The following is a 15,469-nucleotide window of genomic DNA, read 5'->3' as shown; positions in this document are numbered from 1 at the left end:
AGAGTAAAGTATCTTCTATTTCTTTGCTAGAAGTGCTGCGTTTGGCACAGCACTGGGAATAATACAGAGTAGCTACACATCCCAGGTCAGCATTTTTTTTGTTTTGTTCTACTAACATGTTACATCAGTATAAAATTTTGCATTGTGGGTGGTCTTAGGGGTTTGCTTAGTGAGCTCAGACTGCATAGTCATGTCTCCCTGCCTCTAGGCCTCGGACCAACTTGAATCAAAGTTTAGATGGCCCAGCATCAACACATCATCATCATCATCTTCTTCTTCTTCTTCTTCTTTTCCTTCTCCTCTTCCTCCTCCTCCTCCTCCTCCTTCTTTTGAACATTAATTCCAGGAACCTTGCAACTACAATTCCTTCTCTGCTCCTGTAAGATGTAAGTCTTTTCTACAGCTCTCTAGGCCAAGCTTGCCGCCGTTCAATGGCTCAGGAGCCATTCCCTTGTAATATTTTGGCTAAGGAATTTGAGTTTTCTACTCATTAGCCGTAGGAGGATAGGAATAGAACCTTGTAAAAGACTTGCTCCAAATTCTAAAATGCTTATTTTTTCTATTTAAAGGACCATCATTAAGTATATGTTTCCCAACTTTTCTCCCACAGCATGCAAACCATTTCAGCCCTTATGATGTAGACTCCTTGTTTTTACATGACAATATCCTTCAATGTCTAATTTTGCGTCGATAGTTCATTACTATTGACTAATACCCAAGTTGCACTCATGTGTTCTAGTGGTTACTTAATGTCCTTCTTTCATTCCAATATATTTACCAGGGCACACTGCATTTTGTAATACCATGCCTTGACAAGTTCTTTGGGTTTTGCTAATCATATATTTTGCACAGTGTCTTTATATTTAGGTTATGAGATTTGGAAAGGAAAGCTGCAGAGGTAAAGTCATGTTTTCATCACAGTGTGTCAAGGTTGTATTCAGTAATGAGACAATAAATGTCACTGCGTACCAGAGGTTGTATTGCATGGTATCCTTCTCACATAAGGAGTGGGAAATTTACAGTTTATATAAAGATTGTTTTTCAGGGACACACAAGGAAGAAACATTGGATGAATCCCTTCCTCCCGGGGCATCCTCTGGAGATGGTAGTGTTAGCATGATCCTTTTGTGATATATCCTAGAAAGCCATTACTATGTGCTCCATCAATATCTGGCCAGATGGCAGCATGACACGGGTAACAGGGGAAAATAACAATGTAAATGTTGAGTGATGTAAACAAAACAGTTCTCTGCATGCATTTTATCTGATTTCAGTAAGTTTTGTTTTTCTCAGTGTAAGGAGAGGACGTAGCACAGTAGCTAAAAAGAAAAGTTCTTTCCTAACATGTGCTAAGTTTTACTCCTGACTTCTCTTATCCTTCTCAAAAATAAGATGTTTTCAAACTTTATTTTTAAATGGGCATTTTATTAACTTAGAAAACAGTAATTCTTATTGACAGAAAGAACACTTTAAAGCATTGTCTGGATTTAACTATTCTATATACTGAACCTTGTGCCATCCAAATTTGCATGAGACAGTTCTCATCACGTGAAGCCATAGAAGTGAAAAATCAAGGATAATGCCCATCACAGGATGGATGCTGGACCTGTAGAAGCAAAGGTAGGAACCCATACAGCTAGGAACTACAGATCTCCAGTCCACATAAAGACAAAGAAAAAACAATGTGAACACACAAGAAAGCAGCAATGTGTAACTGGAAAAGAGATCCCCTCCCCCAAAACAAACCCTGGCCAATTTAAATCTGGAGTTTCAGATTCTAAACCACTGAAAAAAATAAACTTCTGTTGCATAAGATGTCCACTCTATGGTGTTTCTTACTTAAACCAAGAAGGCTTACATAATCAAATAATTTATAATTCCTCAACTTGTATTGTTATTTCAAACGTCATGTGTATTTCCTGACTCTATGCATTTGTTAACATGAACATAATTCAGAAAAGTGGGATGTCTCTGAGAATGACACCCTCTATCTGACAGAGGTTGAGTTAAAGCTCTTGGGACTAAGCTGAGGGAAAGGATACGTTGCCGAAGCCACCGTGGGTCTGTGGTCTCTGGGTTCTTGTCTTATGAATTTGAAGAATGAAATTCAGGGAGCAAAAGAAGAGTGAGTTTCAAAAGAAAACTTCCATATAAAAGTATAGACCAGAGCTTAAGGGAGAGACAATGGAGCCCTTGTTAGCAGACTCAGGAGCTCCTGTTAGCAGAAGTGGGGTCCCAGAAATGGGAGACCACTGAGTTACTAGAAGAGTTTTATGGGGCTTTGGGGTTAGATGTCTGGGTGAGATATGGAGTAGAGGAGCAGAGGAGCTGGTTCATTCACCAGTTGGCCCATCCAAGAGGTAACCCAGTGTCTCTCTCTCTCAATTTAGATCATGTCTTTACACGCAAAGGTGTTGATTTAGGGGAAGATATGTAATAAATTAGACTGTGTGTGTGTGTGTGTGTGTGTGTATGTGTATGTGTGTGTGTGTATTTAACCTCTGACCATGACAGAACTGGTGACAGGACCAGGACCTTCCTGACTGCTAACAAAGGACCAGAGTCAAAACTGTTTGCTATTTGCATTTCTACCCTAAATCTGACCTAAATTATCCTAAAGCACTTCCTTCCTTCCTTCCTTCCTTCCTTCCTTCCTTCCTTCCTTCCTTCTTTCCTTCTTTCTTTCCTTCCTCCCCCCGCCCCCTCTCTCCTTTTCAAAGCAGGGTTTCTCTATGTAGCCCTAGCTGCCCTGGAACAAACTCTGTAGACCAGTTTAGCTTTGAACTCACCGGGATCCACCTGCCTCTCTTCTGAGTACTGGGATTAAAGGTGTGCATCACCATTGCCTGGCTTGTTTCTCTTTTTCTAATCCAAAGCTTTACTTATTTTTTCTTAAAAATGAATCATTTAACAATTTTTAGGTTTAGCTAAGTGTAAGTAAATGTAAGTATAATAAATTATCATTAGCTAACATGTGGGCAATAAAAAATGTGCTTGTATCTTCAACACACCAATACAAAATTCATCAGGTCTTCAATTCAGCAAATACAGAATCTTAAAACTAACAAAGACCAGCATGAAGGTGAAAAATGAAACACCCGTGGACAAGGTAAAGAAATGGGAGGAATGGCTGTGCCTAAAATATGCTCATTTTTCCAAATCCCCACAGGGACCAGGTCCACATATTCTCTGGAAACCTGATGCAATTTAGAAAGCTGAACTTTGCTCTGCCTTTACAGTCTCATTGCCTTCCTTTTCCCGGCTAGCTACTACATTTCCTTGCCCTGGAACACAAATAAAAACTCAGGCAGAAACAAAACAACCAACCAAACAACAAAAGCTCATCAAAACTGCTGGCCAGTGTGGGACTGAGGTGACTGGACTTCCTGTCAGTGCTTGTGGGAGACCACACAGAGTGGCTCCAAGTCTTTAACATCTTATGCGGGGATTCGGTACTCTAATCACTCACAAACTTTCAGAATCAAATGGTAGCACAGTTCCTCACCAAACACTGTAATAAAAAACTAACATTTTTCCCCAGAATGAGGCAGAAAATTATCTTTGACAAGGAGCTCACCTACACCTCATTATCACATCCGCCCCATTTACAAACCATAGCTTCAAATATTTAATCTGTAATTTAAAGGAATTAAACATGCTGGATATTGGATAATAAGTGATACTCGACTTCCTCCACTCCCATTGAAAACAACCTCTTGCGAAATAGTCTAATTCCTCGGACCTCTTTCACTGAACTTGTGAAAAGGTTACTTTTTAGCGTTTAGCACCTATGCTCTCTGCAGCAGTATACTGAGTAGATAATGATTCTATGAGGCGAATCCAGTGGACATGAAGATTCTATCAAATAGCATGAAATTATACGAACTTCATTTGAATAAATGTGAGGCAGAAATGCTTATTTTATTTTAGAGGCTGAGGCACAGGATCTTTGGACCAGATGTCTAGCGTTTAAATAGTCTCTATGAAAGTTGCTCAGCAATCGCCTGGAGATACCTAGCCGACCCATTCGTAGGCTTACATATTAAATACTGTGCCATTGCTCTCAGGTGTTTACAGTAACAGAAAATGTGGCATAAACTAGCGGGCCTCCAAGACTCTGCCCCAGTCAGTTCCCTGCAACCACAGGGGGACCTGTGGATGCTTCTAACCACACAAGGATGGTACAGCACCGAGACATTACAATCAAGCCCAGGATGAATCTAAAAATACAGACACCAGCAACATCACCTTAGTTTAAAGTATTTAGTTTAAAGTGCGGCCTTTAATTTTTACTGAAGGCGGGTTTTTTGTTCATTCGACATATACTATTGTTAAGTTTTACTCATACAAGCAGATGGAAATATATATTGTGTGTGTTCCTTGTGTCTGCATGTATTTACTGCTCCTAGAACAATCCGTGAATACATCTTTCTTTGGCCATGAGCCTATAACCCTCCTATTTTACCTCAAAACATCCTAGAAACTAGTGACACAAAACCAGTGGGGTTCTTCCAACCCCAACTGTCAGGTGACAGCCTATTAGGTCTCATCAGGATAGCCTGCATCCCCTTCATCTGTGTGCCCAATAGGCCACCCTGCCAAGGGGCAGTGACTAAATCGTGGGCACCAGAGTGCACCTCAGAGATTCAGCAGTACTCTGCCCTCTCCCTCCATGTGGAGAACTGTAGTCCATCGGATGGAGGTCTAGGGGAAGGGAATAGGCAGAAGAGGAAGGGAGGGAGGGAGGGAGAGAGAGAAAGGGAGGATAGGAATGGGACTATAAGAGCAAGGGGATAACAATTGGGATGTAAATTGAATAAAATATAATAAATAAAATATATTTAAAAAAACAATCAGTGAGGTTTAAATTAATGCACACTGCACAGATAAAGAGGAAACAGAAAGCAGGGGAGTCACAGAAGTGACTTTAGATATCTGGGAAATGAAGAGCCTTTGTGTCCAGCCTCTGCTGTGTGGCTGCTGGCGGGGATAACCAGACTGCAGAAGCCTGTGAGCTGCCTGACCCAGCTGCTTCGATCCAAACTCTCCTAACCACTGGCTCATCCCAGCAGTCCAGCACTCAGATTTAAAATATAAACTTCTGACCTAGAATCCAGAAAAAAAAAATACTTCAAGGAGCCATCACTATAGCTATTTTTGTAGATAGTATTTTTAAGAATCACCTCAGCGTGGCCAGAGACCGGCTTTTGAAGCGTGGTTAGTACATTAGAGGGTGACTTGGATGGTGAAGAACAAAGTGATGAGAAACAACACAAAACCCGCTTCTTCCATCTAGATAAAGACTATATCCGCCAAGGGCAAGACAGAACCACACTTACAAAGCCACCACACCTGGGCAGAGGCACGCCCTGCTTTCCAAGGTGCAGAACAAGAGTTGGCAAGCACTCACGTTAGCTTGGATGATGACGTAGTAGCGGGTCTTATCCTCATAGTTGAGTCGTTTCCTCAGCACCACGTTTCCAGTCAACATGAGCGGAATCTCAAAGGTGTCGTTGGATGTCTGAAAATGTTAAATAGCCAGACTTCAGACCAGTTGCATGCATGATATAGCTTGATACTGGGGTTCAGTAGTTTCCAACACTGTAGTTAGTAAGATAATGGCTTGAGAGTAGAGCATGTACGTTAACTTCATTCTTTTGACATCAACATTTTTTTAAAATTGTTTATTATAATTTACTCATCGTACATCCTGATTGTTATCCCCTCACTTGTATCTTCCCGTTCCCACTCTCCCTCCCTCTTCCACCCTATTCCCCTCCCCTAGATCTCTGATTTGGGGGGGGGTTGCCTAGACTCCTCCCTCACCATGTGACCACAGCCTATTGTGTCTCATCCTGGTAGCCTGCTTCTCCTTCCTCTGTGTACCTGTATGGAGATCAAATCAGCACCAAAGTTCATGTTAGAGGCAGTCCCTGCTCTCCCGACAACTGCAGAAAATGAGATGTCCATTGGCTATATCTGAACAGGGTGTCTAGGTTTACTGCATGCATCGTGTTTGATTGGTGCAACAGTTTGTGCAGTCCTCCTGGGTCCAGATCCTCCCAGACTTGACATTCTTATCCATCACAGTGATTGGTGGCTATCAGGGAGGTTCCTTAGAGTCCTTTGGAAATTATGACTTTCCATAGTTTTTCTATGTATCATTAGATATATTCACCCATAGACCTAGCCTGTTTCTTAACTAAGTCTATACATATGAAATAAAATTTACCTTACTATCACACTATCTTTACCTCTTGGTTTTACACAAAAGACTTCAAACATTTCCAATTTAGAATTTCTATGGAATTTCACTTTCCAATACCTGTATTTACTCTGTATTCTAAGTACTTTTTTTTTTTAACTTTAAAAGAAGGAGTGTACAAACTAACAAGGAAGCCAGAGAGATGCCATGGCAGGTAAATGCATACAGCCATGCCTATGGACCAGAGATGGGTCATCTGAACTCAGGACTCACAGGATGGAGGAAGAGAGCCAATTTCCTCAATTTACCCTCTCATTTCCACATTAACACCATGGCATGTGTACACACACACACACACACACACACACACACACACACACTGTAACAAAAAAGATTCAAAGAAAAAGACCAAGGATATGACTCGGACTGTAAGGGTTCCTGCTGCCAAGCCAAACCTCAGGATCTGACTTTGATCCCTGGAACCCACGTGCTGCAAAGAGAGAGCAGAGTCCCTTAAAATTGTCTTCTGACACACACACACACACACACACACACACACACACACACACGGAATACACAAAATGTAATTATAAAACAATTGAAATAAAACAACCCAGGATGTGGGCTAATGTATCAGACTCCGTGCACTGAGCTTCTCCCACGAACATACAGTGAGAAACTCAGGAGAGACTCAGAAATTTTCAGAATCCCTGCTCTGTTACTCGTCCCTCAGAGCTAAGTGCATTGGAGTCCCCGGAGAGGAGCACTTCACAGGCCAGGGTCTTAGCCTTAAGTCTTGTGTGGCTCTTATTTTCTTGTCACCGGGGAGAGGAATTGACCCCTGCCTTAGGAACGACACCAGATTCTTCTAGTACCACCTCTGTGACCGACTCTCTGGGGTTTGCTTCGTGACTGTGCTGAGCAGTTTCTTTCGTACAGATTAGTGCGCCAGCTTCTGAACGGAGAGTGAGCCTCCCAGGCCTTAGCAAACCCACAAGACATCGCCAAGACTAACAAGCCGGCCCAGAGCCGACCTAGGCGGTAAGCAGCTCCTGCAGGCGGGGGAACTCAACTCTACTCTGTGGCTTTCCTGAGCCCTCATCCAAGTGTCTTTGGAGGATATTCAGTCAGTCATGCCCCTATAAACAGCCCCTCACCCATTCAGCCTATAAATCCACCATGCAGGGCTTGAGTGACGTCATTTGTTTGGCCTGGCCGTGGCTTGTGATGGCTGAATATAAATAGGTTCCTTGGGAAAGGTCACACATGAGCAAGGGAAGGGTGGCTCAGCTTGGGTTAACATATAAAATGTTCCAAAAGAAAGAAGGAGGGGAAAGAACATGAGGACAATTAGGAGAAAGAACAGGAGGAAGAAGACAGGAAAGAGAACAGTTTTCCCTTCAACCCAGCATAGCGGCATTCACAATTCTCTGCTGTATGACCTAATCCAAGTGTCCATGAAGTTATGATGGGGAAAGTCAGTAATACTGCAGTTTATGCTGGAAAACATGTTAATGTGTTAGCATAAGGTTATTTCATTTCAGTGATGCAGTAGGCAGGGAAACAGATTTTTAGTAAACATGTGCTTGTACACACACATATACGCATACATGCCTATATATGTAATACATACAAATATGTATACACAATACATCCACACTCACACAATCAACATATACATGCATGCACATACATACACACACATATATGAAATACATTCACACACATAAATATATATTATATACATATAACACACACACACACACACACACACACACTGCCAGATTCCTGACATAAAGCCTCCTGATTCTTGGGCATAGAAGTCTAAGTGCGCTTAGCTATTTCAAATATTTGTGCTTCTGGAAAGGTAATGTATCTAACTAGGATGAGTCTTAACTAATTCAATCCTACAATGTTAAGCCAGTTTTAAAACAGTAATTTCTCCTCCTCCTCCTCCTCCTTCTCCTCTTCCTCCTCCTCCTCCTCTACCACCCTCTTTTCCCCTCCCCTTTCCCCTATTCCTCCTTCTTATCATCATCATCATCATCATCATCATCATCATCATCATCACCACCATCATCATCACCACCACCATCATCATCACCATCATCATCATCATCACCATCACCATCATCACCATCATCATCATCACCATCATCATCATCATCACCATCATCATCATCATCATCATCATCATCATCATCATCCCATTCAATCTTAGGCAATATGGAAGAATTTCTCTTCCTTAGAAAGAGAGCAATGAGGAAAAAAATTCCCTCTCCTATTTCTGGATGCTATCTGGAAATGAGACCAGAACCTCCACAACCAATTAGTGACTATTACTGAAATTATTTAGAAGTAGTTGGCAAGCTAACAAAGTCAGAAGGTAAAATGCAAAGAGCCCAGATTTTGTCTGTGAGGTTTGAGACACAGCCAGATGTTTGCTCCGCCCCCCTGAGGGATGATGAATCATGATTTAAGTGGGACATCTTTAATTCTGCTTTCTAACTTTCACAACTGGAAGCTTTGTGCCCCTTGCTGACTTCTGCCTCTGTCTGTGTATTGTGGTCTGTGCATCTTTCCATGTGGACTGCGGCTCCACACACTTGCCATCTGTTCCTGCTTTTTAAATTGTCTAAGCAATATATCCCTTGTTTCTCTGCATAGTTAAATTTCTGATACTCTACTCTGAAATGTTCTTTGTCATCTAATTTCAGATTAAGACTCTGATGTGATGTTATATTATTCCTTTTTCCCCCAAACAAAACATTTGTACTTTCGTTTTACCTCACAAATTGCTCAGGACTTAAGACTAAGATAGAGACTTTTCCCTTCCCATTTCTATCAACAACACAACCTAATACTATCTGTAATCTTTTCCCATTGCTGTTATTAACAGTTTTCATTAAACATTTGCAGAATTATTACAAACAATGAAGTTAGTATCCATGTTATTGCCCTTGAAGGTAATTTTCAATTGAATTTAATTTCTGTAACTCTATCCAGCTATCACGTATATGAGATTTTTGCTCTTTGTTTTATAAATACTTGCACTTCAAGTAACAAAAGGAAAGTGTGTGGTTTATAACCAAGCTACTTCTGAATGTCTGGAGCACTTCTGTATTGATGTTATTAATTTCTTAATTAAACAAGTAGTTTTAGAATATAAATTTTGTTATCTAAATCTCAGAATTCTAATAAAAGTTTAGAAACAAAATGCAGACTTTATATTTGGACTATTCTTTCCGCTTCTTCCTTCTACTCAGAAGTATATTTGACTAAACTCTGATTTTGTAAGCGGACACTTTGTTTTATTGTGTTACAGATGGGCTGTGAGGGAACTGGACACATACATACACATACACGGGCACACACACACACACACACAGAGAGAGAGAGACAGGGACAGAGAGAGACAGGGACAGAGAGAGAGAGAGAGAGAGAGAGAGAGAGAGAGAGAGAGAGAGAGAGAGACAGGGACAGAGAGAGAGAGAGAGAGAGAGAGAGAGAGAGAGAGGGACAGAGAGAGAGAGAGAGAGAGAGAGAGAGAGAGAGGGACAGAGAGAGAGAGAGAGAGAGAGAGAGAGAGAGAGAGAGAGAGAGAGAGAGAGAGAGAGTTTACAGTGCTAGAAGAAAGCAAAAGTGGACATCAAACTTGACTTTCTAGTGTCTACCACCCTGGGTGTAACAGAACATCAGGTGACCCAATCACTGCTGGCACAGCCAGTTAGGGGTTAGGAGTTTACTTGAGTAACAGGGGGCATGAAGGTGACAGGGGTGAGTCAGCACTTGGTCTGCTTGCTGATTCTTTGCTCAGAGGTTTGGCCCACAAAAGACTGTGGAGGAAACAGAGCAACACCCAGTCTGAAACAGCATTGCATTGGCTTTGGAGACTACGCTGTAAGCACAAAGAGTGTTGTTTTCCTGTATGTTGAAAAAGTCAGTGTTTATCCTTGCCCCTCCCCCATTTTATAATAAAGAAGGAAATCCTGCTGAACAATCTGTTATTGCCCCCTGGCTCAAAACACATGCCCAGTGTTCAGAGGGTACACTCACAAGCACGTGGCACTTAAGTCATCTCACAAGAGGTCATCCTCCATTTAAGATAGGTCAACCAAATAGGCCACTATGTTAGAAAGATACCAAAGACCACAGGAAGGCCAGGTAGAAGAACTCCCAGTCCATGTATACACACCCCTGTAAGAGAGGAGGGACTCGGATTCTGCCATTCCAGAAACTCTGTTTCCAGGATGACCCAACCTCATGAGTGTAGATGTCACATCAGCGGGGCTGATGTCTCCATAGAGACAGATGCTCTGGAAGCAGGTGGTGCTTCGCCTTCCTCTGCTCCCTGCTTAGAGCTCTGGCCATGCATCTTTTCTAAAGATGAATAATAGGTTGTGTGCAGCTCTCATGCCTGTGTTACTGTTATAATGACCATTTGTTATCTCCCTGCTTGTACTTACATGTTATAAATACAGAAGGGAAGCCTGCATAAAGACAGGAATATACACATGCACATGGGTCCCCTCGTCATCTGAGAGCAGGTGAGCACAGGTGTACCTCAGAGGGCCAGTAACTGAAGTTCTGTGGAAGGTAGGTAATACCTTGTCTCTCAGAAGCCTTCTCTTAGAAATGTTTCAAAGCTGTTTCCATGCCTCAGTCTCATCCCCCACCCCGCGTCTTTTCCTCTCCTTCCCTGCTCACCCATAGGAGTCTCTCGGGTTTTCTCCATTTTCTCATTTCATAGAGAAAATGATGTAGTATGGCCGACTACATCATTTAGTCCCAATGAGCACTATCAACCATTCATCTTCCTGTTTCATCTTTTCCCCATCTCATATTAAGATAGGCTACTGTGCCTTCAGCTACCGTCAGCCTCTAAGTTTGTGTCATTGTTTCAAGTTTTCCCTCATATAATTCCCCAAGATAAAAAGAAAAAGGCTTAACAAGATTTGACAACTATTGTGTCCACTCAAAAAGGACTGACGAAGTCGAGCAGGCAATGCAATTTGATCCTTTATAGGAAGAATGAAGACTAATCGAATATATTGTTTCATAAAATATAGACACCTAAAAGTAGGATCGTGGCAACCGTATGTTGGTGGTAACCAACAGCTGCCTAATGGATTGAAGGCCCATACAATAGGAGGAAAACCATGCCTCAGGGTAGAGACCTAACCAATCCCTGGGCGAGGTGAGGTCATGGAAGGTAGAAGCGAACCCACTACCAGCACTTTTAGCCCGTCACAATTCCTCACTGTATTCTAAATCCTCACCCTTTACACTCAGAGATAACTGAAAGAGGAAAGGGACTGGAGAAATGAATTAACTATATTTTAACTAAAAATTTAAAAGCTCTAAGGGGGAAAAAAGGAAGGTATATAATGAAACAGAAAAGTGCTTAAAGTTTTTAAATGGCAAGCTAGATATAAGATATAATAACCAAAGAGAGGGAAAAATGCTGACAGGAATTTTTGTTTTCTTGGGAGTAGGTTATTCTGAGTCAAGTCTCCATACGGGAATTACTCTCACTAGGACTGTGGCTGCAGTCTCGGGGGAGCTGAATGAAGGTACTGAAGACAAACACAAAGGGAAAATCAAAGTGTATTGTTCGAAGCCACTGTGTTCGTGACTGTTGCCAGATGACAAGTGCATGATGCTACTAACACTCGTCTGAAGATTTGTGATTGCAGCCAATCTAGTTATTAATAAACATTTACATTTGTTCAATATTGAGGATAATAATTATACTATAGCACTGCATTCTTAATTTACTAACTACTGGGGACACAGAACATGCTGGCATCCTCTTTCTTATATAATCCTCTAATCAAAGCACCACCTTCCTTTCTCTTGTGTAGAAGAAAGTGGTGAATAGACATCTCAGCGCTCAGCACCTTTAATAAGCTGGATTCTAATAGAAGACATAGTACAGAATAGATTTGAAGATCCAAGGTCTCTAGTTACAATAACGGTTGTGACACAGTAGCTCACAGCGCAGTGGTGCAGAGCCACAATGGATTCAGATAGGCTGAAGGGTGCTGAGCGGCTCCGTGTTGCTTAGCTTTTAAAAGATCCAGTCCTTGCTGATATTGTACTGGTTTTTTTTTTCCTGTTTGTTTGTTTTAAGAAAACCAGGTGGTCCAAAAGCAAACACAAGAAAAAGTACTCATTTAGTAAAAAACGTGACTCGCATGCAGCCCAATCTACACATACATCTTCATTAACAGGGCAGAGACACAAAACTGGTGTATTTGAAAGGAGAGGCGGGGGAGTATGTTTTCTATATTTTAAAATTGTCTTATAGAAGGCTGATATCAGCATTACATTGAGACAATTCAAGTCAGATAGCGATCCTGGAATCTTTGCAAACTGAAACATGAAGGTACAGACTCCAAGACAACAAAATCTGGTGAAGTTGAGGAAGAAAAACCCGGAGAGATGCTGGAGAGGGAAGGAGAACTGTGCGGTGGCTCCACGTCACACTTTCAGAGAGCTCACTGCAACCAAATCAGCTAGCAAAAGCACACACTGCTGAATGGGATTAGGAAACACGCAGTTGGGGTTCAAATAACACTAGCCGCATCAAGAATATATTCACTGTGCTCAGGATGTGGTCCATGACAACCTGACATGACAGAGAAGATGTGAGCCTTTTTTTTTTCTTTTAAAGGGGAGAATCAAATAAGCAGTAATATATTAACTACACAGAATATGTATTAACTTATCTAAATTGTCTAGTATGACAGTTCCTGTGTTAAATGCATAAAATACACACACCAATTTTTTTTCTTTAAAAAAAGGAAAAATCTTCTTTGTATAGTTTGCAAAGAAATTAAGAGTTATGGAGCATTTAGACCTGAGGAGTACAATACTTGAGTTGTTTTTAAATATAAAAACGGATCTTAGAAAAGATTTAACAACAGAACGGAACTGCCTGAAAATGCAGTAGCCTTTAACATAGATCAATAAGTGATATACAGTTCGTAGATGCAGAAAATGCACTGCAAGTGAAAGAACAGAGCCCATGAATCAACAGAAGACTAGGGAAGGAAAGAGACTCGCCTTGAGCAGGACCGAGGCCCGCCTGCAGCAACACATGCGCAGAAAGAGGCCTTCATGTAGAGGTGGCCCTAGGCATGCGCAGGCGTGCCCAGAGACTGACAGCCAAGAGAGTCTGGTGACATCAGGATGGGAACCAAGGGGGAGGAGCCACAGCAGCAGCTCATGATTTGGGAGGCAATGGGATACGGGAGAGGATATAAAGGCATGCCCCATTCCAGCAATAAAGGAGTCTGCTTCTGCCATTTGCGTGACTCCCATAGTCTGTGTCATTGACTTCACGTAAGGTCACCTCTGCCCCCAAGGGTCCTGGGCCTGGGTCCTAGCAACAGAGAACCATCAAAATGCCTGATGTTCCTGTAACTAGAGCCTCAGAGGAGGAAGAGTCAGATGGAAGTCAGAGAAGTCGGTGTATTAAACAGAGCGGTTGAGTTGATTTAGGGATGATGTACAGCCACTATGAAGAATGATCCTAAATGAAGTTAACGTTAAAGAAAGGAACACCTGAGGCGCAAACGCCACGTCATTAAGCACGGATATTAGACGGGGGAGAAAAACAAAGCAAGCAAACAAACAAACAAACAAACAAAAACCCTGAAAGTATATATCGAGAAAAATGACATAGCATAGAGTGGAAACACCACTAAACGTGTGTTGCACTTCCTCTGTCAGAGAACTGATTAGACTGATTAAATGATTGGTATTACTACCATACACAGTGCTGATCTACAGGATGGAGGAAGTGATGTAAGTTGTGAGTCCAGGCATGTGTTAGGTGCACACTCGGTGCCTCAGAGGTAGGGGTGGCTCCCGCCCAACACCACAAGATTGCTGTCATATTGAAACTCACACATTTCTCAAAAAGGCAGATGAAACCATATTTTTATGTGAGATTTCATAATATTTCCATGTTGGCTCAAAATTGCTTAAGTAGCTGTGTGGGCAAAGCTCCGAGTGTGTGAGATGAAGTCGGCTCCATTTCATAAACATCTGACTAACGGATTAAAAATCTGACTCGAAGCATCAAGTGAGAAACAGAACAAAACAGGACAATCTGCGTTTTTATTCTATTTTTTTTTAAATCCTGTGCTGTGTAGCATGATATTAATTGGAAATTACAGCTGTCTGGACATTTAGAAATAAGCTTAACGTTATAATGATATTAATCACTAGAAGATTCATAGCAGCAGAAAAAAAAATTGCCAGGTAGCTGTCACAGATCTCACACCGGAATACTACAGGAACTGAAGCTGACACTAAACGTCCAGGATGGCTAAGGGGGTAGTTCTATACTATGCCCTGGGAATGCTTGCTATAAAGTGTGAGGACCTAAGTTCAAATCCCCAGAACCTATGTGAAACCAGATGCAGCAGCACGGGCTTCTAACCCTCATGTGCCTACAGTTGAGCGAGGAGGAGGGGACAGAACTTCTGGAGCTTCAAGGCTAGCTTTTGATGTACACAAGGGCAACTAAGACGCTTGCCTCAGCTACGGCGGGAGGTGGGAACCCACACCCATGGTTCTCTCCCAAGTGCCACATAAGCAACATGGCACACTCATGCTTACACACACACACACACAGAGAGAGAGAGAGAGAGAGAGAGAGAGAGAGAGAGAGAGAGAGAGAGAGAGAAAGGGAGAGGTTAACATGGCATATCAAGATCAGAGTTTTCACAATATCTTACTTTGTTTTCCCCTCAATGAACAAGACCTTAGCTCAGGCACACTCTGTAGTTATCTACAGAAGTAGTGTTGCCAATGGTAAGATTTGGGTTTCCTTGTAATTTTGAGCGTGTGCAGCTGTACTTCTTATCCATCTGTGGGTTCTAAGAGGCACACAACTGATCTTAGTAGTAGGACAGGTAATCCGTGAAAAGGGAAAGCAATCAAAGAGGAGATTTCCACTGTGAGGAAGGAACTCAGCCTCACAGAACTTCTATAAGGGCATCCTGAGGAAATCACGGCCGTCTCAAGTGGCAACTAACCCTTGGATGCATTTTCAATGCACTAAACATTTCTCTAAAGTGCATGAGTTGGCTATTCTGTGCTTGCTGCGATCGGTTCTTACAGCTTGAAGCCAAAGACTGGGGAAAGGTGGAGTGAAGTTGGAAGTGTGCCATGCACACGAAGTTATTTAGGAAAATCCACAGAGGAAAAAGGGCAAATGGTTTGGAAAAAAGCAATGTACGTGTGGTCACA

General features: G+C 41.9%; 1 protein-coding gene across 1 annotated transcript in view; it reads right to left on the bottom strand.

Moving 5' to 3' along the window:
- PCDH15 (protocadherin related 15) overlaps positions 1-15,469 on the bottom strand; it is a gene marked incomplete at its 3' end in the record, with an annotated part of 1,334,501 nt that overhangs the window by 360,682 nt on the left and 958,350 nt on the right. The window contains exon 10 of the mRNA XM_084754693.1: positions 5,411-5,521. Within this exon, the coding sequence (XP_084610819.1) occupies positions 5,411-5,521 (111 nt within the window). The remainder of the gene's footprint in view (positions 1-5,410; positions 5,522-15,469) is intronic.

The sequence above is a fragment of the Acomys minous genome, assembly GCF_964271855.1.
Source record: "Acomys minous genome assembly, chromosome: 13".
Taxonomy (NCBI): Eukaryota; Metazoa; Chordata; class Mammalia; order Rodentia; family Muridae; genus Acomys; species Acomys minous.
The sequence above is the reverse complement of the archived record's forward strand: the minus strand, read 5'-3'. Positions and strand labels throughout refer to the sequence as shown.